Raw genomic sequence first — 27,407 nt, 5'->3', positions numbered from 1 at the left:
ACTGTGGTGCTGGGCCCTGATTTTGATCCCTGCTGTCATTTCTCAGGTCCCACAAAACTGAGACAAGATGGTGTGTGCTGGCGGGGGTGGCGGAGGGAGGGTGGGGACTTGGAAACATTGTTTTCCTTGAGTAAACAGCAACTGCCACCATCTGTGCAGACAGAGATCCAGAAACAAACACTCTCGGCCTGTGGCTTTGACTCTTCCATTGGCACCTCTGAAAACCAACCCAAGTAGCAGACTCTCCCAGTCCACGGTGCTTTGGGGATCGCTGTGTCAAGCTGCTCCACTGTTTAGTAGTTTCTCTAAGGGGGAAGCCACGACAGCGAAGTCTAACAGAGCAGAGACCAGCCAAAAACACACAGTTGATCAGTGAAGCTCTCTCTGAGGTCTCACGTGGCTTTTAACTGCTTTGCCCCAGATTCCTGGCCAATCCCTAGGGTTCTGGATTTTTCACTAGACTCAGCTGCTTCTCTTTGGCATTTCTATCAACTGGATTTGCATTACCTGACCTTGGTCCCTCCTTTTCCTTTGTTTTCATCTTATGAAGAAATACAGTATAATATAAAGCAGTTAAGAGCTTAAACTGGAGCCAAACTGTCCCACTTCAGATCCTCACTCCTACTTAACCCCTAGCTGAGTGACGTCAAGCAAATCACCTCACCACTCTGTGCCTGCTCATTTGTCAAATGGGGATGTTAAGAGTCCCTAATTTGGGGGGCTGGCCCGGTGGTGCAGTGGTTAAGTTCGCACGTTCCGCTTCTTGGCAGCCTGGGGTTTGCCAGTTCAAATCCCAGATGCAGACATGGCACCACTTGGCACGCCATGCTGTGGTAGGCATCCCACATATAAAATACAGGAAGATGGGCAAGGATGTTAGCTCAGGGCCAGTCTTCCTCAGCAAAAAGGAGGAGGATTGGCAGCAGATGTTAGCTCAGGGCTAATCTTCCTCAAAAAAAAAAAAAATAGAATTCCTAATTCATAGGGTTGCTATGAGGATTACATAAGTTAACAATTACAAAGCACTTCAAAAAATGTCTAGCACGTGTTTGCTAAATATAATAAAAATTGTGGTTTTAGCATGTGAAGAATAGAGTATTCCCAAATATTAGGATGGAAGTAGACATTAAAGGTTGAACTCTATGAACCATAAAATCCCTCCAGTCCTGAGTTTTTATGCTCCTGTGAGGATCATCAATACTTCTCCAGACTCATTTCCATGCTGTTCTGATTCCCACATCTGGAACCTTGCTCCTATGTAGCAACAGCCAAATACTTTAAGGTTCAAGCTGAGAAGTTATAATAAAATGTTTGTTATTTATACTGTAAAAGTTAATTAGGAATTCTTTAATGAAAGTTTTACCTTTTTTGGATATGGATTAGGGAAATGGTCGGTACAGATAGCTAAGATATGGTATTAACCAATGTAAAACTCAAGAGTTGTTTGAAAGCCGAAAATGATCTTTCAACTGTCTGAGAAATGAGCTGTCAGGAGGCCTGAGGCCCAGCCTGAGCCCCTCTACTACCCGGCTATGAAGCTTTGCCCCTCTCTCTGCCTGCTTCTCCTCTGTAAAGTAACTGCAGGTTTCTTTACACATTGAATAAAAAAGTAAAACAAAAACTCAGCACTGAGATAGAATTGAGAGAAAAGTTTATGTCTTAGAGAAGAACAGAACAAGAAGTAGATTACTTTATGTTAGAATAAAAGCATTTAAAAATAATTTGGATGCCTTCATTGCAGCGTGGAATTAGGAGGCAGCCTAGAGGGCTCAGAACCCTGTTCTTGGATTGGTTTACTCCACCAGGACCAACGCTGTACACCCAGCAGGATACCCGGGAACGCTGCATGAACAGCCATGCTGTCACGTGCAGCATGAACGAATGGCTGTGCATTCCCTAGTAACCACACACGGTGTAATAATTTTGATGAGTTTGTAGGTTAAATATCTGATACCAGGCATCAATAAAGAATGTTAGCTCTACTTCCATTTTTACAAGTGAGAAATTGAAAGAACTCGTCAAAAAGTTACCTGGTGTTTTTTGCTGGCTTATGAGACTTCTAAAACATAACACATAGTGCCACCTAGCAGATGGACAAAAGCCTCCCTTGGCGGGGTAAGGTGGCGTCCTGCTAATTTAGCTTTTGTCGGGATCCGACTTTAAGAAGCTGTGAAATAACCTGTCTTTTCTATATAGAAGCCCTGATTCACTCTCCCTCTCCACCTTCTAAACAGTGGGCATGACCAGTCTCTCTGCCACAGGATCCCCTCTAGGTAGGGAACAGTATAGCACTGTTCCTGCTCCAGGGCCATTGATCAAAGAACGCCGAATGCGACACTAAGATGATTTCAGCTTGTATTTAAGGGACACCCTCTAAGCCCCATGTCCAGGAAGGCCATGAGCACAAGGGGTGCCATACCAGACACTGGTTATGGGGCTGCCCCACGTAGAACTCCCAGGGAAGTTCATTTCGTGCCCTCTCAGCCTTCTACTTCTTATCCCAACCCGGTGGGGGTTTTTGGGGATTGGACATAACTGCTTTGAGTATGAAGGTAGAAAGTAATCTATCATTCATTTCACCACAGCTGGTAGTTACAGACTAGAGATCTATAGGAGGCAGGCCGAGCTAAAACACACTTTATACAAAGTATACTTTTTGCCCTTAACACACAAGCCTGTCATTTACATCTGTGTAAAAAAAAAATTAGACAGCAGTAGTGTTAAGGAAGGAATTTAGTTTCCAACCTTAACACATTTTTCTCCACATAAGTAGTCACCCAAAACTTCATAGCTGTTATCCACTGATCTAATAGTTGGACACCTTTGTTAGGGAATAAAAAAGATGGATTCATGATCAGGAATTACAAGGGTTTTCCCAGATTTGCTTCTTCAGCAAGTCTCTCAGGAGAAGGTGACAAATGGCAGCCTGTGCTTGTTAGGAGTCCATGCTCCGCTTGGGCTGGCTCAACATATCTGCACAGAGACACAGGCACCCGGGAGCTCCAGTGCAAGAGTCCAGGGAAGCACAGTAGTGTGGCTCTCCCACTTCGGCCCGCCTCCCTCAACATTGCAGCATTCCCCTTTCTCTCCTCCAATCTGCTTGGAGGATGTTTCTTCTAATTCTTACCTATGGGCCCAAGGCCAGATTAAGAAATTACTTCCTTTGTAGCTTTCTGTGATAAAGCTTTATCTGCAAAGTTTTTCCAAACTGAATAAGATAAAAACAGTTCAAGTGTAGGAATAACCACACCTGGCCCTCACCAGCCTGGGGTCTGCCACACTGTGCACGCTGCCATTAGGTGACGCTTGGGCAAGGAAGTGAATCTCTTTAAGCTTTAATTTGTTTCTACTTTAAAATGGGGATGATAACAAATAGACTGTTGTAAAAACTAAATTAAATTTCAAAGGAACTAGTATACTACTGGCATATAGCATGTACTCAATCAAAGTTCTCTTTCCAACCTGTTTTCTGGTTATTAATTTTAAGCCAGAAGATACTTCTTCAAATAGCTCTGGGGAGTCAGGATGACACTTCCAAAGTGGAACCAGCCCGCAGCCCCTCCATTTAATGACAAATTTCTCTTGGTCTGGGATCTCAGGTATAAAATTATATATAATCCAGGGAATATTCATGCCTCACCAGCTACAAAGACTAAAAGAGATGACAATAACCCAAAATGGACTCTTTCAATAATTAAATAAGGCACACAAAGGCTAGCAAAACCTGGAAGGAAAAGAATCCAGATATATATAGCAGCAAGACCAACATTTCCATACCCTTCCTCGAACCCCTAAGTGAACCTGAAATATAGAAATACTAGATTCAGAAAGCTGTGGCCTAGAGTTTGAAGTGAAAGTCAGTGCTCTGGTGGTTGCTTGTTGCTTTCTTGGAGCAGAGAAAAGTGACCCCATGGCATTCACACAGCTCTGTGGCATGATGTGCAGAGAGTGGTCAATAACCAACACCTGAGTAGGTTTTTCAAATCATCACATTAAATAACCTTTTGAACTTTGAGTGCCTTTCCTTCCAAATGATCTTGACCTTGTAACTAAGAATTTTACATATTATCAATAAGGACCAGGTTCTTCCATCTATTGGATGGCAGAAGCCAAAGTGCTCCTTTTCCCAAAATCCACTTACTGACATCTTGATTGAAAATCTACTCTAGGCAGACAACTGTTACTATTTCCCTTTCAAAACAGACGGAAAACCTGAGGTACAAGTGCCAAGAAGACAGCGATATCCCTCTTAAGCTGGGAGAATCTCCACAGGGACAAAATTTTGCAATCCCATTTCTAGAAGCCAGTATTCCAGGGATCTGTCTTAGTGATGAATGGATGGTCCTCTGATCTTAAGGCGTGAAGGCTGTCAACACAAGGCTCCACACAGTACCTTTCTGCTCATCAGTGACATCAAAGTGAAGGAGAGCACAGGGTCTTGGCTTTCCCGAATAGTGCTCAGTAGGACCGCAGAGGTTTGGCATAGATTGGCTCCAGGATATAATGAATTAGAACCAAGAAAAGGCCTCCAAGGAAGACAGCAGTGAGGAAAGCCAGCAGGACATAGCGACCAATGAAAAAGGCATCCACAATCTGGAGAAGGAAACATCAAACATGAAATTACTATCACTTTAGCACCCTGGCTGTGTTCATCTGAAATCTTTGGTGAATGAGCCCAGAGTCTGTCTATATTTGTAACTTCCAGTAACATCCTGCCCGGAGTCTCCTCTGTAAAAGGATAACAAAGAACCTTTTCTCAACTCCCTGAGCTGGAAATACATGAATAAGAAAGGATTAATGAAGTATAGGGAAGAATTGGCTTAATTTAGGAGGTTCAGAAACACTTTGAAGACCCTGGATGAATTATTTTATGTCCTGAAAGAGTTCATGAGAAGCTTGCATGCTTGGTCTTATGAAAGGCTCATTTTTGTTGTTAACTTTTTATTATGGAGAATTTTAAACACACATAATAAACATACAGCAGTATAATAAACCCTCATGTACCCAAGATCCAACCCCCCAAATCATAAACGCATTCCCAATTCAGGAAGGTTCATTTTCAAAATGAAAAGGTGACTCTTTAAAGCTTTCATCAGAAGACTTCCGATGAAACATTCATAAACCAACATTCCAACAGTTAGGGAAAATGGCCGTTTACCTGAGACACTAAAACACTAAGAGGATAGGTAACTTTCCCCAAATCATACAGCTGGCTGCCTGGCAGCCAGTCATACTTGAGGCCCCAAAGCTGCTGGTCTTTGCTGACAAAAATCTCTAATTGGTGTTGGCTCTACCCACTTGTCTACCATTCTCCGCCAAAGCTCTATTCTCTCCAGATCCAACGGGTAGTGCTTAAATTTGGGCAGGAAAAGCAATTTATTCTACAGACCTAATGGAGCAGCAACACAAACCAAGTGTCTGGATGACTTCACAGCTTCTAGAAGCTTTGAAAAACCAGTACACAAAGAGAATCCAAAATACATAAAACGCAATTGTGTGGACAGAATAATGGCCCAAAAATGTTCACATCCTTATCTCCAGAAATTGTGAATATGTTAGATTACATGGCAAAGGAGAATTAAATTGCAATTAATTAAGGTTGCTAATCAGCTGACCTTAAAACAGAGAGATTAGCCTGGATTATCCAATCCAGGTGGGCACAGTGTAATCACAAGGGTCCTTGAAAGTGGAAGAGGGATGCAGAAGAGAGGGTCAGAGAAAGAGCTGTAAGGGTGGAAGCAGAGTCAGAGAGATGTTACTTTGCCGGCTTTGAAGATGGAGTAAGGGGGCCATGGGCCAAGGAATATGGGGGGCCTCTAGAAGCTGGAAAGGGTAAGGAAATGGATTCTTCCCCGGAACTTCTAGAAAGAAATACAGCCCTGCCAACCCCTTGATTTTAGTCCAGTGAGGCTGATTTTGGACACCTAACTTACAGAACTGTAGGATAATAAATTTGTGTTGTAACCACTAAGTTTGTGGTGCTACGTTACAGCAGTAGCAGGAACTGACACAGGGGCGAACAGAAAGCACCCGTCCAGTCCAAGCCTTGCTGTGATCACTGAGATCCAAGACACCAAAAGGAAAGGGCTGCTCCAGAGAGGACCCCAACAGCCAACTTACAACAAAGGTCAGTTTGATAAAACAGCTTTAACATAACTTTGACCTTGGCTCCAGTACTGAACAAGTCTCTCGTGAGCTACATGTTTGCTCGTTCGACACGTTTCACTTTTTAATTAGCCAATTAGCAGGCCTTGGGTGCAGAAGGCCCAGGTCATGTATTATTGATACGGTATTGAGCCAGGCTGCTGCAGGGGCCAGTTCTCAAAGCCTGAAAATCAGAACTGCAATTCTGCTGGCCATGCAACCAACATATTTTGCTCAACTCCATTCTTCTCCCCTGGGTCTGAAACTCATGACAGAGGATAGACGGATTGATTTCAAAACAGTGTTTGCTCTGTACCCTTCTTCCAATATTCACATCTGCAGCAGTCCAGAAATACGGCAGCCCTCACTGCTCTCCCTCGTTAAGAGAGGGAAACTGAGGTGGGAGTTTACACCCAGCTCACACATGGCACTTACGCCGTCAGAGTGGTTTTCAAATGCTGACAAGAAAACCTGGCATATATGGAAATAATTCTTTAAATTTGTAAGTATTCTTTCCCTTGGAGTTTTCCAAATGAAACTCCTTCCTTTTGCCATGGTTAGTCCTAGATAGAGATGGAAATGTGTGCCAATTTTAGTTCAAAAGTTATATAATTTTGTGTACTGTTTTCTAATGTCAAAATAGTCACCCACGAGCTCTGTGACAACCCCCAATATTCTGTTGAGTCCTCAACAATGAAGGTTTTTCAGAAAGACCTCAGCTTGAATCCTTGCTCTGCCTCTTCCTATACATGTATGACCTTGGGCAAGTTTCACCTCTTCCAGCCTCAGTGTCCTTACCTATAAAGTGGGGATAATTATAGAACCTACTTCATATTACTTAGTGTTGTCCTGAGGTTTAAGTGAGACAATGCAGACAAAGTGCTTAGCACAGAACCTTGCACACAGTAAAAAAATGTTAGCTGTTATCATCATTACTACTTAAAAAATCAAAATGGCGGTTCAGTGAAAAGCTGCTAGAAGGATTAACGGGACACAAGGAGTCAATACCATTATCAAGATTATAGGGATCTGAGACCAGCCATGCATGGTAAAGCCAGAGCCCCGAATCAGGAATGAACCAGAATGGGTGGGGTCTCCAGAGCAGAACTATGAGAGAGATGATAAAAATCTACTTAGAGAGGTGGGTGCTGGCAGATGTGGTTCCAGGAACGAGGACCGAAGGAACTCCCGGAAGACTGTGCGTTAGTAGTGAAGTTATCTGTCTGTACAACTTCTGCTTTCCACAGAAATGTGCCTCTTTCCTCACTGGTCTTCTCTACGGAAAGTATTCTCTCCATGTCACAAGTGGAAAAATTCCAACACATGGAGGTGAAAAAGCATGTCACTCAGCACCCTGAGGGCACTGCATAAATTCAGCCCAAGACGAGTTTCTGAGCCAAGGCCACAGGAACGGGAACTTTCATTTCGGAACCAGGCCTATTCCTATTCCTAACTCATTTTCCCTTTCTCTGGCCCTATAAGTACATGGTAGCTTTTGGCTCATTCAACCTGATGCAAACTGGAGATGAGATCAAATCGGGCAAATGATGGTGCACTGGGGTTGCAACGGGGATCAGAGTAAGGCTCTCTTCTTGGTGAAGGGTCAGGGAATTTAAATTCCCTTGGAGCTTTCTCCATCCTTATTTTCACTTCACAATTCTTCCAAGAAATTTCAGCCAACCTGATATCAGGGAGCAGCGCAGGGCAGGACGGAGGTCTAGACCACAAGAAACAAGTTACAACACAGGAGGCAAAATAAAACCAACAGTTTTACCTTCATTTCAACCTCTGGGGCTGGGACTTCACCGGCTCGGGGGAAGAGCAACAGAACTGCTGTGATGATCAGAGCGCCGAGGAATATAAAAATGACGGAGAACCTGCGGTGGACACACAGAGCGTTGACAGCACTGTTTACGGCCTCCTCTCTCATCAGTTAGGCCTGGGCTGGCTCTTCCCTGCGCTGACAGTCTATGTTTCAGTCTGCTAACAGTTCCCAGAGAGCTGCTGTCCACACTGCCCAGTGAATTCAGAAATGTTTTTCCCTTTATCCCAAAGCCCTTCTTGCTAGACAGGTACCCGCTGGATGCATTCCTGTTTATTCTTGGTAATTCCCAATCCCTAAGAATGGGAATTGGTGGTTTTCATTTTTACCTCTGTGCAGTCACAGTCAGGAAAAATCAAAGCAGCCCCCACTTCCGTGTTGGCTTTTAGACTAGAATACTTCAGTAAATTATAAAACTCAACTGCTTCATACCGACACTGTCTGGCCAGAAAGCACAACTCTGTAGTGTTCTTTGCGTCAGTTTATGGCCTGACCACGCTCTGAAGTCAATGCCTGATATAGAGCCAGCCTAACTCATCTAGCACTTCCTCAGTTTCCCTGGGTCCAGGTCTATGGCCTTAGGGACCAGACCAAGCATCTGCCATAAATCTGAACAATTCAGAAACGCACAAATGTACAACCCCAAGAAATTCAACAGGCAGTGAAAGATTTTCTTTTCATCTCTTGTGTGGCCCCATCTCCTCTACAATGAGAACTGAAAAATACCACTTTCCTCTCTCCCACCTCTGCTTTAGAGCATAAATAAGACAGTCAGTGCTTAGGGCAAGAGGTTACAATGCAGCTCATTCACACTGCCAGTGGTTACAAAAATGATCTTCTGAATTCTAAATGTTCAACAAGCATCAGCGACTTTGCTTCTACTTGCTTTTACACTGCACTCCCAGCTGGAGAGAATGCCTTACCTAGCTATACCGGAGGCTCTGGACAGCAGCACACACAGCAGCAGCACTGACACCCACAGCAGGGCTAGGATGAACACGCCGGCCCCCACTCCGAGCACAGTGCCAGCCATCTGTGGGAGAAAGGATGCATGAGCCCTGCACTCCAGCTCGCCCCGGGCCTGCCCAAGAAGGATGAGGCGTCCTCCATGCTCTAGGTACTGCCAGCCTTCCGCTCGCTTCCAGGTTTTAGCAAAGCATTCAAATACAGAAAGGCCAAACTCATCATGGAGAATTTTTGAAGATTGGTGTGGTAGGAGGATTAATCAATAAAGTCTTTGGAATGTCAAGTCCCTTAACAGGAATTAGAAATTTAGAACCCCCAAACTTTCTTTTTGGTGGGGACTGAGAGGTTGCTTTCTGCTCCATGTGGGTCATTTCAAATTTGGTATCTGGCTTCTAGTTTGTCTTCCCCCAACCCACATAGAAAGCTGAACTCTCCCTTGATACAAAACTCTGAGGACCATGAAAGGCACCAGGACCCGAGAGCTCATGGCCAACGCAGAAGTTGACGTTAAGTCTGCAGTACGAGCTTTGACTCACCAGGTGCTCACAAGACACTAATGTCCCACTCCATCGTGGAGTTTTTATTCACAAAAGGAAGGAAACTCCTAAGTCCTTGAAGAAGAAGAAGAGCCATCACTGTTTTTGAACATTCACTGTGTGCTAAGCGCCCTACAAATATATCTCATTTAATCATGGCATTAAGCTTCTAAGGTAGATATCATTATATCCACATCACAGAAGAGGTCACTGAGGTACAATGGGAAGTGGTGTGTACTAACAAGCCGGGTGGCTTACAACAACAGAAAGCCACAGTTCTCTCCCAGTTCTGGAGGCCGGAAATCTGCACTCAGGGCATCGGCCGGGCTGCTCTCCCTCCGAAGGCTCCAGGGGAAAATCCTTCCTTCCTCCTCCAGCGTCTCCCTTGGTTTGTGCTGCACTCCTCCAACCTCCGCCTCCTTCTTCAAGTGCTTCTCCTCTGTTTCCCTGTCTTCGCCTCTTCTGTCTCTTATGAGGACACTTGTTAGATTTAGGGTCCACCCAAATAATCTGGGATAATCTCATTTTGACATCCTTAACTTAATTACACCTGCAAAGACCCTTTTGCCAATTAAGGTTGAATGCACAGGTTCTGGGGATTGGGACGTGGACATATCTTTTTTGGCACCACTATTCAACACACTCTAGGGTAACAGTATTCTATAGTACCTCCCCTGATTGTTCATTCCTTTCAGTATCAGAGACAAGTCTTTTTTTGTTTTTAAAGATTGCACCTGAGCTAACATCTGTTGCCAATCTTTTGTTCCTTCTTCTTCTTCTCCCCAAAGCCCCCCAGTACATAGTTGTATATTCTAGTTGTGAGTGCCTCTGGCTGTGCTATGTGGGACGCCGCCTCAGCATGGCTTGATGAGCGGTGCCAGGTCCGTGCCCAGGATCCGAACCCGTAAACCCCTGGGGCCCTGAAGTGCAGCGCGCAAACTTAACCACTCGGCCACAGGGCAGCCTCTGAGACAAGTCTTAAGCAAACAAATTCCACCTCAGGTTGATGGTTTTCTATAAAGAAATGCCACAAAAATTATTATCTATGAGAAGTTCTGTTATAAAGATATTGGAAAGGAAGGCCTAGCATGAACTGCTAAAAAAAACCAACACATTATTTATTTATTTGTTTGTTTGTTTGTTTTTTGAGGCAGATTAGGCCTGAGCTAACATCTGCTGCCAATCCTCCTCTTTTTGCTGAGGAAGACTGGCCCTGAGCTAGCATCCATGCCCATCTTCCTCTACTTTATATGTGGGATGCCTACCACAGCATGGCTTGCCAAGCGGTGCCATGACCGCACCTGGGATCTGAACCGGTGACCCCAGGCCGCCAAAGCAGAACGTGCGCACATAACTGCCATGCCACCGGGCCGGCCCCCCAACACATTTATTCAATCAACATTTATTTGTGCCTACCATGTACAGCATTGTGCTTCAAGCTGTGGCTCACAAAGGTAAGCGAGACCAATCTTCAGGGAGAAGCTTAAGGCCTGCTGCAGAACACTGTCAGTAAATGAGTATCCACAATACATTCAGATAAGAAGAAACAAAATGCAGTGGGAATTGAGATAGTGGGAAGAGCTTTACAAAGGAAGTGACTTTGCACGGGCCCATCTGGGAAAGAATCAGTGTGGCAAGAAGACAGAGTAAAGGGAAGGGGCGGGGAGAGAGGAGAGGCCGCAGATGAGGCCTGGCCCCCACTGCCTCTCTAACCTAACTGGATGTATTCTCCCCTCGTTAGAGCACACCCGTGTCGGTGTCGCCTCAGTAACTAACATGTCAAGTGTTTCCCCACCTCTGGGTCCTTGCTCTCGCCGTCTCCACTGCCTGGAATTAACCCTCAGCCCCAAACAAGCCCTCCACCATTTGCAGGCCTGACCTCACTCATCCCTCCGATCTCAGCTTTGAATGCAACCTCCTCACAGAGGCTTCCCTCACTGTCCTGGCGAAAGTGACCCCCACACCATTCCTCTCCACTCGCTCGATTTCCTTCAGAGCACAGTTCACAAACTGCAGTTCCCATGTTTGTTTATTGTTCACAGGTTTATCTTCTGTCTCTCCAACTAGAATAGTAAACTCCACGAGGACAGAGACCTGATATCTTGCTCACCACAGCATCCTCAGTTCTTACCAGAGATTATAATCAATACATATTTGTTGGATAAATAAATGAAGCAGTGTTAGCAAGTCCACAAAATCAACTGAAGGACTGATGGGATCATCTCTAGTTCTAGAAAGACGACTGTAGCTTCTGCTCAGTATGCTGACAGAGCTAACAAGGGGGGCACTTTACACAACATTGAACACATAGAAATGCTTAATAAAATAGAAGAAAAAGAATTTAATACACAGCAGAGCTCAAAAGCAATAAAGGAAAATCCTTAATTGCTATAAACAAAAATGTGACTCAAAGCCTGAGTGGTAAGCAGGAGCTGAGCCCAGAGGGCTGCTGGAGACTGGAACCGGATGCAGACCGTAGGAGTGGGCCTCCCCTGGACAGATGAGGTCTTGGACCCACTATACAGAGAATATAGAGAACTAGAACCGAGAGCAAAGCATAAAGACAGGCCCTGAAGGGGCTCGTCTGTCTTTGAAATAGGGACTAAAAAACTTTGCTGGTCACTTAGTTGGAAGAAAGCTGGCCACGTACCTCACGCCATGGACGAAAAAAAACATAAGAGAAATCTGAATCCCAATCCTACACCACTTGCAGGTGTGGGACTCAAATCACAGCACCAATGTGGGATGGGAATCCCGAGTACTGAGATTAATGTGAAAACTAGAGGAAAAGTGGGAAACCCATCAGATCCCAGCAAAGACGAACAAACCTTTCCACAGAGAGGCCACCCTGGTCGGCACGCACAGCTCCCACGAGAGGGAGTGTGAAATAACAATGTCTTCAGACACACAGACTGAAATGGAGTCCACCTTTCACAGATGCACTTCAGCAAGAAGAAAAATGAACCAAGAAAGAAGGCGTGAGTGATAAGGAAGAATAGTGAGAAAAACACCGGGCAAGATTAACAGTAAAGCTTCCTGTAATGAAAATAAGAACTGATTTTTTGAGGAGTTAAAAACAAGGAAGAACTAAATAGTTGCCAACAGTTACATGGAGGACGAGAAAGGAGGTCAAAGTTAAATGAGTCGAGGGCTATCATTTCGCTCTGGAGGAAGTGAGAGTTAATGATTACCTGTACTTTGTTAAGCTAAATATGCATGTTTTAAAAAAACAAATAGGTAAACACCAAATAACGGAAATAGAATAACTTCCACACTAGTAGAGTAGAAAAATTAAAAAAAATTTAAAAAAATAAATAAAAAAAATAAATAAATAAATGAAGGAAGAAAGCAGAAAGCAGAAGGTGAAAGAAACAAAGAAAAAGCAAGAAAATAGAAAATACAAAATAAGATTGTAAAAATAAACCCAGATATAACAGTGATCATAGTATCCACAAACAGATTATACTTGACTAATGAAAGAGCTTCTCATATTGAAATTTAAAAACAAAACGGCTCTTTACAAAAGCTGCAGAGAAAGCATAATGAGAGAGAGGCTGAAAAGAAACAGACAGAAAAAGACACACAAAGCAAATACTAACATAACAAAAAGCAGAGGGAGAGGGGGAATGGGGAGCTGTTGTTCAACGGGTGTAGAGCTTCAGATTTGCAAGATGAAAAAGTTCTGGAGATCTGTTGCAGAGCAATGTGAATATACTCAACACTACTGACTGTACACTTAGAAATGGTTAAGATTGGAAATTTGATGTTACATGGTTTTTTTTTAAGATTTTATTTTTTTCCTTTTTTTCTCCCCCAAGCCCCCTGGTACATAGTTGTATATTCTTCGTTGTGGGTCTTTCTAGTTGTGGCATGTGGGACGCTGCCTCAGTGTGGTTTGATGTCCGCGCCCAGGATTCGAACCAACGAAACACTGGGCCGCCTGCAGAGGAACGCGTGAACTTAACCACTGGGCCACGGGGCCAGCCCCTGATGTTACATGTTTTTTACCACAATTAAAAAAAACAAGCAGGGGCCAGCCCCAGTGGCCTAGTGGTTAAGTTTGGCGAGCTCCACTTTGGCTGCCCAGGTTCAGTTCCCAGGCACAGTCCCAGGACTTACACCACTCTGTTAGCGGCCACGATGTGCTGGTGGCCCACATACTAAAAAACAGAGGAAGAGTGGCATGGAGGTTAGCTCAGGGAGAATCTTCCTCAGCAAAACAAAACAAAACAAAAAACCCCACAAAAAAACAAGCAAAACAAAATAAAATATAAGCTAGTGAAGCAATATTAGTATCAAGCAAAATAGAATTTAAAGCTTTGAAAAATATTAATAAGGACAGTCACAAAAGGAATAATTTAGCAAAAAGATACAACTCAAAACAAATATGAGCCTAAAACAAAGCCTCCAAATATAAAAAGCCAAAAATTGACAAAATCACTGCAATAAATGGACAAACCCACACATGTAGTGGGAGATTGTAATATACCTCTCTCAGAGAGTAATAGATCAAGAAGATAAACCACAAGAATAAACACCTGACAAAGAGGATATATGAATGGCCAATAAATATATGAAAATGTGCCCAACTTCATTAGCCATCAGGAAACTACAAATGAAACTGAAATGCAGTCCTTCTAGATACCCACCAGAATGGCTAAAATGAAAATGACAGACAACACCAAGTGCTGACAAAGTTGTGGAGTAACTGAACCCTCACACAGAGCTGGGGAGCGCGTTAACTGTTACAGCCGCTGTGCAGACTATTCCACATCATCTAGTAAAGCTGAGATACACGGACCTAGGCCCGCCCCTTCTATTCTTCAGGGTCTTCCGGAGGAATACACACAAATACACACATACGCTCAGTAAAAGACACGAACAAAAGTCCACTGCAGCCCTATTTGAAATAGCTAAAAATGGAAACAACCCAAACATCGACCAATCGAATGGATAAGTGTAGTATTATACATACAATCCTTTCATTCATACGACGGAATGACAGAAAGCAGTGAGAAGCAAACAACTATACCCAGCAATGTGGATGAGTGTCACAAATACTGAGTGAAAAAATCTTCAGGCTGAAGAGTTCATCCCATATAATTCCACGCATATAATGTTCAAAATCAGGTCAAACTAATTTTGAGGTTAGAAGTCAGGAGTATGGCTACCTTGCAGAACGTCGTGACTAGAGGCGGCATGAAGGGGGTTCTGGGATGCTCATGAAATTTTGTGTCTTGATCTGCGTGTGGGCTGCGTGGCTTTGTTAATTTTGTTAAATCACATCTAGCTATACACTTGTGATTTGTGTACTTTTCTGTATGTACATTAGCCTTCCCTAAAAAGTTTACTTTAAACAAAGAGTCTGAAGAGACATTTCAGCCAAATGTAATATATGGATCTTGTTTGGGTCTTCATTCAAACAAACCAACTGTAAAAACCTTTTATTAGATGATTGAGGAAATCTGAACAGTATCTGAATATCTGATGATATTAGGGATGTTTTTAAGTGAAAAATATTGCTTTTTTAAAAAACGTGATGGTATTGTGGTTATGTTGCTAAAAGGCTATTTATGATACATACACACACACACACAACACAGATAACAGAAAATGTCTAGCAACTCCCTAATTATCTGGGGGAGAGCAGCTGAAGGGGGCTGACATGAAACAAGACTGGTCATGAGTTAGTTGTTGAAGCTGGGTGATGAGTACATGAGTGTTTGCTATACTATTTTCCATACTTTTAAATATATTTGAAACTTTTGTATTAAAAAGATGTGTGTGTATGAATATGTATATATGTATAAGTAGGAATAAGTCCAACAAAAGATGTGTAAGATTTTTATAGAAAAAATCATAAAAGTTTATTTGAAGATTTTTTAAAAAGAGACTTGAATAGAGAAATCTGAATAGAGAAATAACCCATCCCATTCCTGGATGGCATGGTTCAATATTGAAAGGTCTCAATTCTCCCTAATCTATCAATTCAATGCAATTCTAACCAAAATCTCAAAATAATGTTTTATGGAGCTTGAAAACTGATCCTAAATTCATATGGAAGAGCAAAAGCCCAAGAATAGTGAAAACAATTTTGAGAACTAGGATGGAAACTTGCCTTTCTTGTTACCAGCTGCCACAAGACACATTAGAAACCCAAGGTAATTAAAACAGTGTGATAGTGGCATAAAGACACATGGACCAGCGAAATAAAAGAGAACCCAGAAACAGATCCACACATTTATGAGACCTTCGTAGAGGACAGGGTTGGCTTCACGATTCAGAGGGTAAAGGATTTTGTAGATGGTATTGGGACAAACGATTACCCAATCAGAAAATAAGAAAACTGGATCTCTACTTTATATCATACACAGAAGCCAATTTTAAATGGAAAGTAATTCATAATCAAACAGCATATGTTTAAATATACAAATGTTCAGGCTGACTGCACTAGAATACATAATGAAGTGCGGCAGTCAGATGCTTGCACCTAAACTTAGAATAACCACGATCGCAAAAGCTACAAATGCGGGCTGATGCAGGTGTGTTGGATGGCAACTCAAATACCACGAGCTGGGCTGCCTTCAGTTATGTGACTTTCTAGAGTGATGAACCACTTTTGTTAAAGTTCCAAACCACAAATAAGTATAATTTCCCCTTGATTTACATTCGAGTTGCATTCCTGGAAATTTTACTATATTAAACTGTGCCAAAAAATACACTGTGTTTATATGAAAAACGGAGTTAGGCTCTGGGCTCATATTATAAACGAGTATCCTGTGGGACACTCAAAAGTGGTGCAGGATGCAGGACACTTCTTCACCTCGAGGGACCGTCCCGTGCACTGCAGGACATCTAGCACCTCCAGCCCTGCTTTGTTAACCCCACTAATGCCTCCAAAATCACAATAATAACCAAATTCCAAAACGACCAAAGGGGCTACAGCACCCCCTTGGAGAAGCACTGTTCTAGAAAAACTCCTGCATAAAGAAACATGTACAAGGATGTTCGTAACAGCAGAACACCTGAAAAAACCTAACTGTCCATCAATAAGGGAATGGATGCAACATCATTTACCCATAATGAACACTTAAAATGAATGAACTTGATCTGTGTTGATATACTATTTTTTATACTCTATGGATCTCAAACACAATATTGAGTGACAAAAGTAAGTTGCAAAATGAAGCCCATAGTACTATACTACTTGTATTTTTTAAATTAAAAAAACCTACATAGTAATATATATTGTTTATGAGGTACACATATATACAGTAAACATAAAAACATGGGCATGGATGATGCACGACAACTTCAGAAAAGTGTTTGTCTCTGTGAGGGAGGAAGGAAAGGAAACGGGGCCAGGAAAGAGAACAAAAGGGATCTGAAGTCTATCTGTGATGTTTTCTCTTTAAAATAAAAATCTTAAGAAGTGTGCCACAGTGTTAATGGCTGTTAACCTAGTTGGTAGGGCACAGGTATTTGTTATGCTATCCAGTGTAATATTGACTATTTTTGAAATTTTTGAAATAATTCTTAATCTTTAAAAAGGTAACTGGTGGCAGGATGCCTATGAATTGAGGTCAGAGAACACAGATCGGTGACCAATTAGGAGACTACTGCGATTCTCCAGATAAGAGATGATGACTGCCTGAACTACTGTCTTCGCTGTGAAAATGGAAAGGGGTCAGGGGAGAGGGCATTAGAGAGGACTCCAGTGTCCTGCTTGGTTGACTGAGCTGATGGCACTGCCCTTAATGAGATAACTAGTTAACTTTAACTGCTGCTGTTTTGCATATTACAAAAATAACATGTAAAACTTGGACCAACCTAGAACACAGGGCAAATGGTAGTGGAAGCTGGTATCATTAGAAACATTGCTCGTCAATCCCCGACACAAGCTTACAAGTTCCTGAGGCACTGGCTTCCATATATGGTATGGCTTTAAAGTAATGAAATAAATATCCCAAGCTCTCATAAGAATGAGGTTATCACTTTAGAGCCAAACTGTATATTTTCTTACTAAGTGTGGAAAGGAAAGGCTGGATATAGTATCGAGTGCTCCTGTGTGGAAGGAATGGTTATCTAGTCATTTTATCTTGTTAATTCAGTGTGGGAATAATATCTGTGATTATTTCCCATATTGAAAGAGCTAAAGTATTAAGTAAAATTTGACTTAAAAAATTAAAACAACAGTGTTCTTATTTAATGTACAGGGCTTTTTCAAACCTTTGAGAACTGATGGTCCAGCCAACCTGGTTTCCAGAGTAAGCCCAGTTACTTAAGGTCTGTGGCATTGGAAACATGTAGACTAGAGGCAGAATTTAAAAATCTGTCTAAATTTGAACACCTTGTTTAGTAGCCGACCACAAGAGCAACTACAGGGCCAATTTTTTCCCTTGGCACTCATGCTGTGAGGTCTTTCTTTGGAAAGAATTTGTCCAAAACTTCAGATGTATGTGCAGGGCACTCTTCATTCATTTACCAGTTGGTTCTACACATCTTTTCACCCAGCTCTCAGAGAACAGTGATAGAGGCATTCATTAGGGTGACTGACCCCTGCACATGCAGCCTAGTGGATTAAAAATACACTGCTCACAGTCGATCATACGTGAGAATACTAATGGCCATTACCAGATGACTCACCGTCCAGCACAAATGTGGATTCCATGGAGGGTATTTGGCCCTAGTGCTGCTGGCAGTGAGAGACAGTTACCTCACCCATTCCCAGATTTTCACAGACTCAAGCCCTTGAAAGCAGCAGAAAACAGGTCACAGGAGTGAATTGTCCTTCTGGAGGCTTCCTTTTCACGTTCCTGTATAGCGGTTCCAAACCTTCAAAAACAATTGGGGAGTCTTTCACATTTTTATTTTTCTACTTTAAACACGTCACTATCGTTTGAATTTTAAAATACTAGGATAATGCCTCTACCTTTGTGATTAAGTAAAATGCAAGTTTGGGAAAAATCAAGTGCCAAGCTACGTAAGGGCCATCGACGTGGCAACATCTCTTAACGCACGAAAAGGGAGATAAATGGATAGAAACCACGTACTTCCACCCTTTTTCCTGAGCGGTGCTGGGACTTGAAAGTGATGGTGTGTCTGTTAGCTACATCACCGAGGGGCTCCCGAGACAGCAACACTCCAGTACTGTGGTGTGAACACGCCAGAAATGAGAACTCCAGCTTCTCTCCCCAGCCTTGTTGCTGATTCAAACTGGCAAGTGGAAAACATTACCCCTCCAGGTCTCCAGAACGTTCGCCCGGCCACGTCCCACTAGTTGGAAAGATTAAGATTTCGGCCATAAAGTATTTGAATCAGGCACTGTCATTTCACTTTCTTACAAGCATGAAAAATAAAACATTCCTTCCTTCTTTGTCCCCAATTAAGTATTTACTGGCCGCCGGGCCTTGGGACAGATCCGCGGTAAAGTGGTCCAAGAGGTGCCCCCGCCATCCGCCCACGCCTTCCTCCAGCCTCCTCGCCCCAGCCTCCGCCGTTCTCTCTTCTCTGCAGTCGCCCCTACTTTCTTCCCCTTGACCCCCCTCACCTGGCTCCGACTCTCCGGAGACCCCTACTCACACCTTGCAGTCCGGCCTGTTCCAGCCCACAAGGGCTTTGCTCTACTTAGGGCGAATCACAAGCGGGCTTTCATCCAGGCCATTCCGGATTCGCTAATCAGCGCCGCTCTTTCAGGGCCCAGCTTCCCCCTCATTTGCTTTCCGCCGCCGCTGCTCCAGGCAAAGCGGAGCGTCGCGGGGAGAGCACGTCGCACCCGTTACGCCCTTCGATTCGGCCTCAAGTTCGATTGGATAGAGGCCGTCCCGGCTCCCCGCCCCCTCGGCCCACCCCATTGTCAATCACACCATCTCTTGGGTAACTCAGGGCACCGTTGGTCAGTCTAGTATGAGGGCGGGTTGTTGGGCGGGAAAGAGCTGCTTTTCCAGCGTCCTTTGCTGTTACCGTGGAGACTGCGCAGCCTGGCCTTGGCGCGGAGGGTCCAGGCAACCCCTTTCCCGCATGTTGAAGTCTGGATATCTGTACAGCAGTCTAGATATTACTGCCTGTTCCGGAGTCTGATGAGCATCTCAGTCCCCGACCCTCTGGCTCTGGTGGCCCGCGGGATTTGGGGGGCAAATCAAATTAGGCCTCGGAGAGGAAGTCAGGCCCAGTCATCAAGAGTCCCTAACAATCCTCCTGGAGAGAACCGAGTATGAAGCTGTAATAACATCAGTTTTCGTTTATCCTTACCTCGCCTTATTTTATTTGGGGTTATTCTTCCGTTAGCCTTATGAAGCGGACTGTGGCAAGAATCATTCTACTCACAGGGCAGACTGGCGAAGAGAGACCAGGGTCAATCAGGTGAATCTTCTGTAGCTACACCTCCAGGCAGTTGGAACTCCAGCTGGTCCATGCCTTTGGCAGACTGCTTTTACCTAACTGCAAGCTAAAACTTGCCATGATTTTATTCCGAGGCTATGGCCTGTTGGACCAAAAGATCCAAAACTCAGGCCAACCAAAGCAAATAGGACAGAGGATCCATGTTCCATTGCTGAATCAGCAAGGGAAAATACACAAAAATAAAAATAAACAGTACCAGATTTGAGAGCTGCGGTATCTGAACCTTTGACCTTAGACAAAATTTGGAAACCTTATGAAGCAAACTCTTCAATCGTGGAATACTAAATCTCTGATTTAGGGAATTCAGCTCCTGAATCATAGCTTTGTGAGTAAAATGGAAGAACATGGTTGAATTCCATTGAAAGTATGTATCAAATTTATTCTGCTTTCAAGGTTTCATTTGCAGTCATAGGCAGTAACCAACGATTTCTTATGTGTTTAACAACTTAACCTTACTTGGCCCGGTGAGGAGCTCTGTGGTTAAGAAAGCCATTATTTTGATTAATTCATTTCATTGGAATTGAGTGTTAACTGCAGCTAAGCTCTGGTAGGGACTGTGAGGATAGGAAAGAAATATGATGTGACTCCTGCCTTAATAGCCTGTGGTTTATTAATGTCAATAGCATATGAAACAATTAGGAAACACTTTAAAGCAAGATATAACAATGTGCCGAACTTAATTTATAGTTAATTGCCCCAAAAGACAATAATAACACTTCATATTCGTGGAGCATTTTGTCGTTTTCAGAGCACTTCTCTACTTCCCTTATCTGAGGGAAATATTGTTTTGGCTGGAGTCAGCGTGGGTCTCCATGGTGTAGCTAGAACTAATGGTGGGCCCTGGCCTATGCGGAGGGATGGGAAAGGTGGACCAGAGATGGAAGGGAAGCCAGGGAAAGAAAACAGTTTGAACGAAGAGCCTGAGACAAGAGTGAGCACTGACTATCTGGAGAATAATGTGGACACTGATCTACGCCAGAGTGGAGACAAATAATGGAAAATAATGCTGTGTAGACCAACTGGTCAGGACAACTTCTAAGCCCTAAATGTTTTGGGGCAAAGTTTTCCAAAGTTTGAGATTGGGAAAATTAACCTTCTTACACTTCTAATGGTCAAACTGACTTTACTGAAATTATCAATTAAGAATAGGCACGACTGAGGAGGCACTTCAAACTTCTTACATCTTCCTGAATGGATATAACATTTGGGGTTTTCTCTCTCATTAGAAGGGACCCTCCCCTCAAGCCACCTCTGTCTCATCCCTTATCTGGGAGGAGCTGTTAGTTTGATGAAATAATGAATTTTACCCTGTCATTGGCATTAGGAGAAGTGCTGTCACCAGAGCACATATCTTTTGCCATCTCTTAATCGAAGTTCACTCTAGGAAAGATTGGTTACTTGACTATCCAGTCCTTCTCTTTTTAAAAATTGTCTTCTGTATGCCAAGTGTTATACAGTGCCTCTCCATATTGCTCCACAGCTCTGCCATATATGTATCACTCATATTGTACTTGTGGAAAGTACATAGGTGTCATATATGTACACATATCACTTTAGTTACAATTTTCTTTTCTCCTAAACAAACAACAAATTCCAAGCAACAACAATCATAAAAACCAGGGTTTAATTTCCCCTTTCTCAAATGTGTGAAATCATCTGTTATACTGCCTGATAGAGGTAGGGGAGCAAAAGAGGTCAATTGGGTTATGGAGTGCAAGGAATGATTTCAAGAAAAGACAAAGTTTTCTTGTTCGTTTTATAGTTACCAAAACTTTTTCTGCCAGAGAGCCTTGAATTTTTTGTGTACATCTTCTCATGTGTGATTATTTTAGCATTTCTGGAGGTCTGAAAATGTACCAAAAACTTCAGTAATTGTTGCCTATTAACTGAGGCTCAAAAGCTGCCATGGCTCTATTCTGCTAATGCGGAACTGGGTAAACAAAACTTGCCCCCCAGTACTACTGTCAGTAGTTGGACCCAAGTTACTGGCCTTCCAAGGTCACCCAGAATTACTACCATGATTTTTCAGATTAGAATATGTACTTGATGCTATAGACCAGGGGTCAGCAAACTGGCCTGTGGACCCAATCTGGCCTGCCATCTATTTTTTGTATGACCTGCAAGCTGAGAATTATTTTTATATTTTTAAATAGTTGGAAAAAATCAAAAGAGGAAAAATGTGAAAATTATATGAAATTCTCAGCATCCATCTGTCAAGTTTTACTGGAGCACAGGCCCACTTATTTGTTTACATGTTGTCTATGGCTGTTTTCACTTTACAACAGCAGGGTTGAGTAGTTAATACAGAGACTTAAAATAGTTACTATTGGGCTTTTAAGGAAAAGTTCTGATCACTACTATCTTAGAGGTCTCTAATGAATCAGGTCCCATGGAATGTTGGAACTGAAACAGGCTTTGGAAATCACGTGGTGTTAATAAAAATATCTTACTTTGATAGAGATAAGTTACTTCTTGCCTAAAATCACGTAGTCAGCGGGCAGAGCTGGTACTAGAACTCTGGTTCCATTGGTCCGAGGTTTCTTCAAGCATGATGTGTGTTTCCTTATGTAGAGCTTATCTTACTTAGGATGGGATAGGTGTTATGTAGTCTGGGGACAAGGAGAATTCATCAAAGACTCTCCTAATATTGATCTCATGTCTCACCCCAACAAATACAGCGCACTATAATCCATTTATGGATACTTGGACTTTCATGATTTCAGCCAATATGAGTCATCTTTCGTTTTCCGTTTTCATCATTTCTCAAAAGGTTTATGGCCATTATGAAAAACTTTCTCACTTTTATGCTCTTTCTCTCTTTTAAAGAAATCTCTTTCTCCTTCGACAAAGGAATTCAGAGTTGGCTGACTTGCTATTCCAGTTTAAGGTTCTTGACGCAGGTGAGGATGATTAGAAAGGCACAGGACGCAGTTTTTACTCTGGAGTCTATGGCTCGGTCGCACGTGTGGAGAGGGAGGCCTACTGAGTGGTAAGGTTAGTGTATACGTGCATATGTAGGCTTTTCTGGGGAGACTATCCATAGCTTTCATAGGATTTTTAAGAGTCCGTGACCCCAAGAAGACTCAGAATTATAGATATATCAAAGGAGATGTGCTTCGGGGAGAAAGCTGCTCAGATGTGTGGTGGGGGAGACTGATCTAGGTTTTCAGGTCCATAAGACCTCAGCTGACATGAGGGGAGAGGTCTTTGCCCACTTACATCAGCCCATCCAAGTTTTTTATCTTCTCTGCCGCTCATAGAGGTGATAAAAATTCATCAGATTCACATAACGGTTGAACTCCGATGGTGATGAAATCCCAGTATAATTCTCTCCAAAGAATGTTCTGATTAATAGAAACTGCAGAGGAGCTAATTTTATGAAAATAGCAAACGGGATTGTTTTAGCTGAAGCAAGCTTGGAGAGCGGGTGCTGATGCTGAGCAGAAGACGCAAACAGTCCATTGTGTGGAGCTGACAGCTCCAATCTGGCCGCTTATTTATTAAATGCCTTTCTGCTGTAAATTATTAAGCCTGAATTCTGGGAGATGAGGGAGTGACAGAGGAAGACAATAGAACAGGAAGTAAACCTGGATGGCTGCCTTCAGTCCTGTTGCAGCATTGTGTCCTGTGAAAGCTTCTGGCTCCCCAGGTTCTGAGAAGGGGGAGAGTCCCCTCCTTGATGGGACTCAGAAATGGATGAGACAAGTAACGTGCTTTTGATTTCTGAATTATTTTCCAGTTCTTACAAATCAGAATGTCCTTCAGAGAAAATTCAACCTGTTGGCTCAACAACTGGGAGCCAGGTTTTTTCTCTGTTCTCTGAAAGGGCTATGTTGCCCAAACAAGGAAGAACTTGGTCTTCTTTAACATTAAGAAGGATCAAGTTAAGGTAAATTAACTTACTATTTAAATGTTTTAGGGTACTCAGCCGCCAGAAGGTTGGGTTCCTTTGGCTTATTTGATAGCAGGAAAGGTCTTTCAGCTATGTTTTAAGCAGAATAGAAAAAGGCTGGTGGGCAAAGAGGGAGTCGAACTCTGATTATGCTCATCATCATGTGAAAAGCTGTGGTTCTGGCAAATAGGGGAGAAGCTGGTTTACGTGAATCCTAGGTTCAACTTTTAGCCCTCTGTTTTCTGACCAGCATAATAGAAGGCAGAGGGCTTCATTTCCTGAGCAGACACCGCCTCCTTATTTGCTCAGGACAAGTAATCACATGTCATTACTATGGAAGTCCAAGAGTAGGGCCATGCATTCCTCATTTGCTCATTCACCTGACAACATTTATTTATTTATTTGTGTGCGTGTGCGTGTGTGTGAGGAAGATTGGCCCTGAGCTAACATCTGTGCCAATCGTCCTCTATTTTGGGTATGGGACACTGCCACAGCGTGATTTGATGAGCGGTGTGTAGGTCTGCGCCCAGGATCTGAACCCATGAACCCTGGGCCAGGGAAGGGGAGCGCACAAACTTAACCACTACACCACTGGGCTGGCCCCTCATTTGACAATATTTATACTGTGTTACTGTGTGCTTTACACTGTTCTGGAAAGTGGGGCTAACGAATGAACAAAACAGTCCCTTCTCTCATGGAACTTACATTCTAGTGGAAGGAGCCAGATAATCAATCAATAAATATATAAAATATCTACTGGTTGCACGTGCTGTGAAGAAGATAAGTGGGGTAAAGGGATAAAGAATGACGAAGGGGCATGTAAGGTGGGGGGTATTATTTTATATAGGGTCATGGAGAAAGACCTCTCTGATGAGGTGACAGCAGTGACCTGAAGGAAGTGAGAGAGTGAAGAGCCAAGGGCCAAGCAAGCACCAAGGCCCTGAGAGGGGAGGTGGCAGGTATATTCCAAGAAGAACAAAGGGGCCAGTGTGGCTGGAGCGGGAGAAGGGGGTCCACAGGGGCCTTGTAGGGCTTGAGCTTTCTTCTGAGTGACATGGGAAGCTACTGGACGATTTTTGCACAGAGTGACATGATCTGACTTGCCACAAAAAGGAAAAACAAAAAGCCATAATGAGTGCCAAATACCAGTTAGGGAGTCTATGGTCAGAATGGGGCCCTCTTCCCATAGTACCAAGCCAGTAACAGTCAGCTTTTGGTGATTCCTTCCCAGTATGTGGAGTGAGAAGGCTCATTTCATCTCCCCTCATCTGTCGGGCGGGTGGGATTTCTTTGTTCTTTGGAAAATGACATCCTCCCCTGGAGAGTACCAAGGGTGATGATAAGGTGGAGTTTCATATCCCTTTGTCCTCAGACTAGGAGGAGGATACGCAGCATCCAACAGCAAGAGAATCTGTCACCACTGGCCCTGCCCAGCGCCGAGTTTGCAATCCAGCCATCCTTTCTGGAGAGCTGATATAAAGTGTCTGGCAAGAGAAGGATTCCGCGAATTCTGATTTTCTCAACTCTGGTGAAGGAGGAGAGGACAGCAGCCCGAGAGGCACAACACCAGGCAGCTGCTGGGAAGATATATATGGCAAGACTCAGCTGGAGCCTATACAGGAACATTTGGTGGGTAGGGGGAGGAAACTCATGAGGCTTTGTGGGAAAGTGTGAGAGCATTAGAAGAACCGTGGGGTTTCTGGTTTAGCAGATGTCTTGAGGCATTGTTACAGCCCCTGACAGGCCTGAGCCCCACGCCTCCTTGCAAGATGTGAAGTTCGCTGTGCCCAGAAAGCAGCTGAAAAATGCTCCAGTTCAGCTTGGGTCACACCACTGAGCACTTGCGGTCTGTTCTATCAGGGTATTTCAGAACGGGGTCAAGCTGACACAGTCGGCAGTGTAGCCGCAGTTCTGGAGCTCTGAGTGAGTGAGAGGAGATGATCAGACCTAGAATTGAGGGATTTTTAAATATGGGTACAAATCTTATTTAAGCTCTCAGCTGCTCAAATTGAAAGGCTTTTTATAGATTGGTGCTGTGTTCTGGGATTGAAAGACCAAATACTTACGAAGGAGATCTCAGAGCTAAATCAGGATTAGGAGTATAATTCTCTTAGAAGCACACAAATACCTAGGTATAGCCCAGCCTGAGAGTGCAGTCTCACAAATACCACACATGTTTTATTGGTGAGGGCTCCTGTCCATAAGGAGGAAAAGAAGCTTTGGAGATTTCAGTTCCAGTGCTTTCTGCCCCAGAACCCTGTTTTGCTAACCTTTGGGGTACCAGGCCAAACTATCCTTAATGCAAAATAATAACATATGAACTCAGAGGCCCTTAGATGTAATTTAAATTTTTCTAATAAATAAACAATAAATAGAATTGCTTCTTTGATTGCTTTGACAACATGTTCCCCTGATTGAGAAAAGGGGAGTCAGGGAGCATGCAGGTGTGGCATGAGGAGAATGAAGGAGGGGAGTGACAAGGAGCAAGGGGCTTGAGGAGTGAAGAGAATGAAGCCAGATTCCTTAAAGAAAAAGGAAGCCCAGTGTGTAATTGTTTAGATAGTCCCTGGTTGAGAAGGATGGCTTCTCCTGAATTGGTCATTTCCCCAAACCCTGTGTTGCTGGAGGTGATTGCCCATTTAGTAAACATTTAGTAAACTCTAGATTCTGTCTGACTGCTTGGTCATGTTTTGACCAAAGGAATAAAGACCTGCTGCAATTCACTTCAAAAACTGAGCCTCTGCCATCCACCAGGCGGTGTTCTAGAAATGGGGGCTGTGGAGATAAGATAGAGTTCCTTTCTTCAAATTGTTCACATTCTACTGTTCGAGACAAACAAGAAAACCCGACGTAATAAAGGCTACGTCCGAGGTAAATCTCGGGTGCTTCCTGAGTACAGGGCAGGAATGAGAGGAGCAGGGCAGGTTTCCAAGGTGACACTTGAACAGGGCCTTTATGGATGACTGGAGATCAGCCACAGAGAGTAAGAGGGAAGGGGTCCCAGGCACAAGGAACAGCACATTCGAATATCTAGCCGTATGAGAGGGAATAGCAAAACAGGTGACCAACAAGGATTTCAGAGTGTCTGTGATATGCAGTGTGCTGGGGCTGAAGGCGTGGGAGGCGGAAGGGCAGAAGAAGTGAGGGGGTCCCTGGGATCTGTGTCATGCAGCACTTGCATGACATGATAAGGAATTTAGACATTATCCTGCAGTTTGTGGTGAGCCACTGAAAGACTTAACAAGGGGAGGTATTTATACTTTGTATATACATAAAAAAATCTCCTCCATAAATCTCTTATAGATATTTATCTAGTTATCTGACCTCTGCTTGAATATGTTCAAGGCTGGGGAGCTCTCAACCTCCCAAAGCTGTCCACTTCATAGAAGGATGGCTATAAATCTTAGAAAGTTCTTTCTTACATGGAGGCAAACTCTTGCCTCTTCATAATTCCTTCTCATTCGGTATAGCTTTGCCATTTGTAGCAACACACAAAAGCCCACTTTAAAAATATTTGAAGATACCAAAGAAACCTTCTCTTAGTTTTCAGTTTCCAGCTTAAGCACACACAGAGTCCCCTCGTTCGTTATTTCATCGTTTCTAGACTTTACCATCCTGGTGACAGCTATCTGGAGGAACGGTGGTT

General features: G+C 43.3%; 1 protein-coding gene across 10 annotated transcripts; it reads right to left on the bottom strand.

Moving 5' to 3' along the window:
• Positions 1-1,634: 1,634 nt before the first annotated feature.
• Positions 1,635-19,278, bottom strand: TMEM218 (transmembrane protein 218). 10 transcript variants are annotated; one of them, XM_070490003.1, is made up of 7 exons: positions 19,053-19,245; positions 18,522-18,744; positions 18,115-18,303; positions 9,469-9,543; positions 8,890-8,999; positions 7,919-8,021; positions 1,635-4,593 (listed from the first exon to the last, which is right to left on the bottom strand). In XM_070490003.1, the coding sequence occupies exons 5-7, from the start codon at positions 8,997-8,999 to the stop codon at positions 4,459-4,461; spliced, it is 348 nt and encodes a 115-aa protein (XP_070346104.1). In that variant the 5' UTR covers positions 9,469-9,543; positions 18,115-18,303; positions 18,522-18,744; positions 19,053-19,245; the 3' UTR covers positions 1,635-4,458. The 10 variants fall into 10 exon arrangements, with proteins under 10 accessions (XP_070346104.1, XP_044607873.2, XP_070346103.1 ...); XM_044751938.2 differs by having other exon boundaries at positions 19,019-19,225; XM_070490002.1 differs by lacking the exon at positions 9,469-9,543 and having other exon boundaries at positions 19,051-19,278.
• Positions 19,279-27,407: the final 8,129 nt, after the last annotated feature.

The sequence above is a fragment of the Equus asinus genome, chromosome 20 (assembly GCF_041296235.1).
Source record: "Equus asinus isolate D_3611 breed Donkey chromosome 20, EquAss-T2T_v2, whole genome shotgun sequence".
Lineage (NCBI taxonomy): Eukaryota > Metazoa > Chordata > Mammalia > Perissodactyla > Equidae > Equus > Equus asinus.
This window is presented reverse-complemented; position numbering and strand designations above follow the sequence as displayed.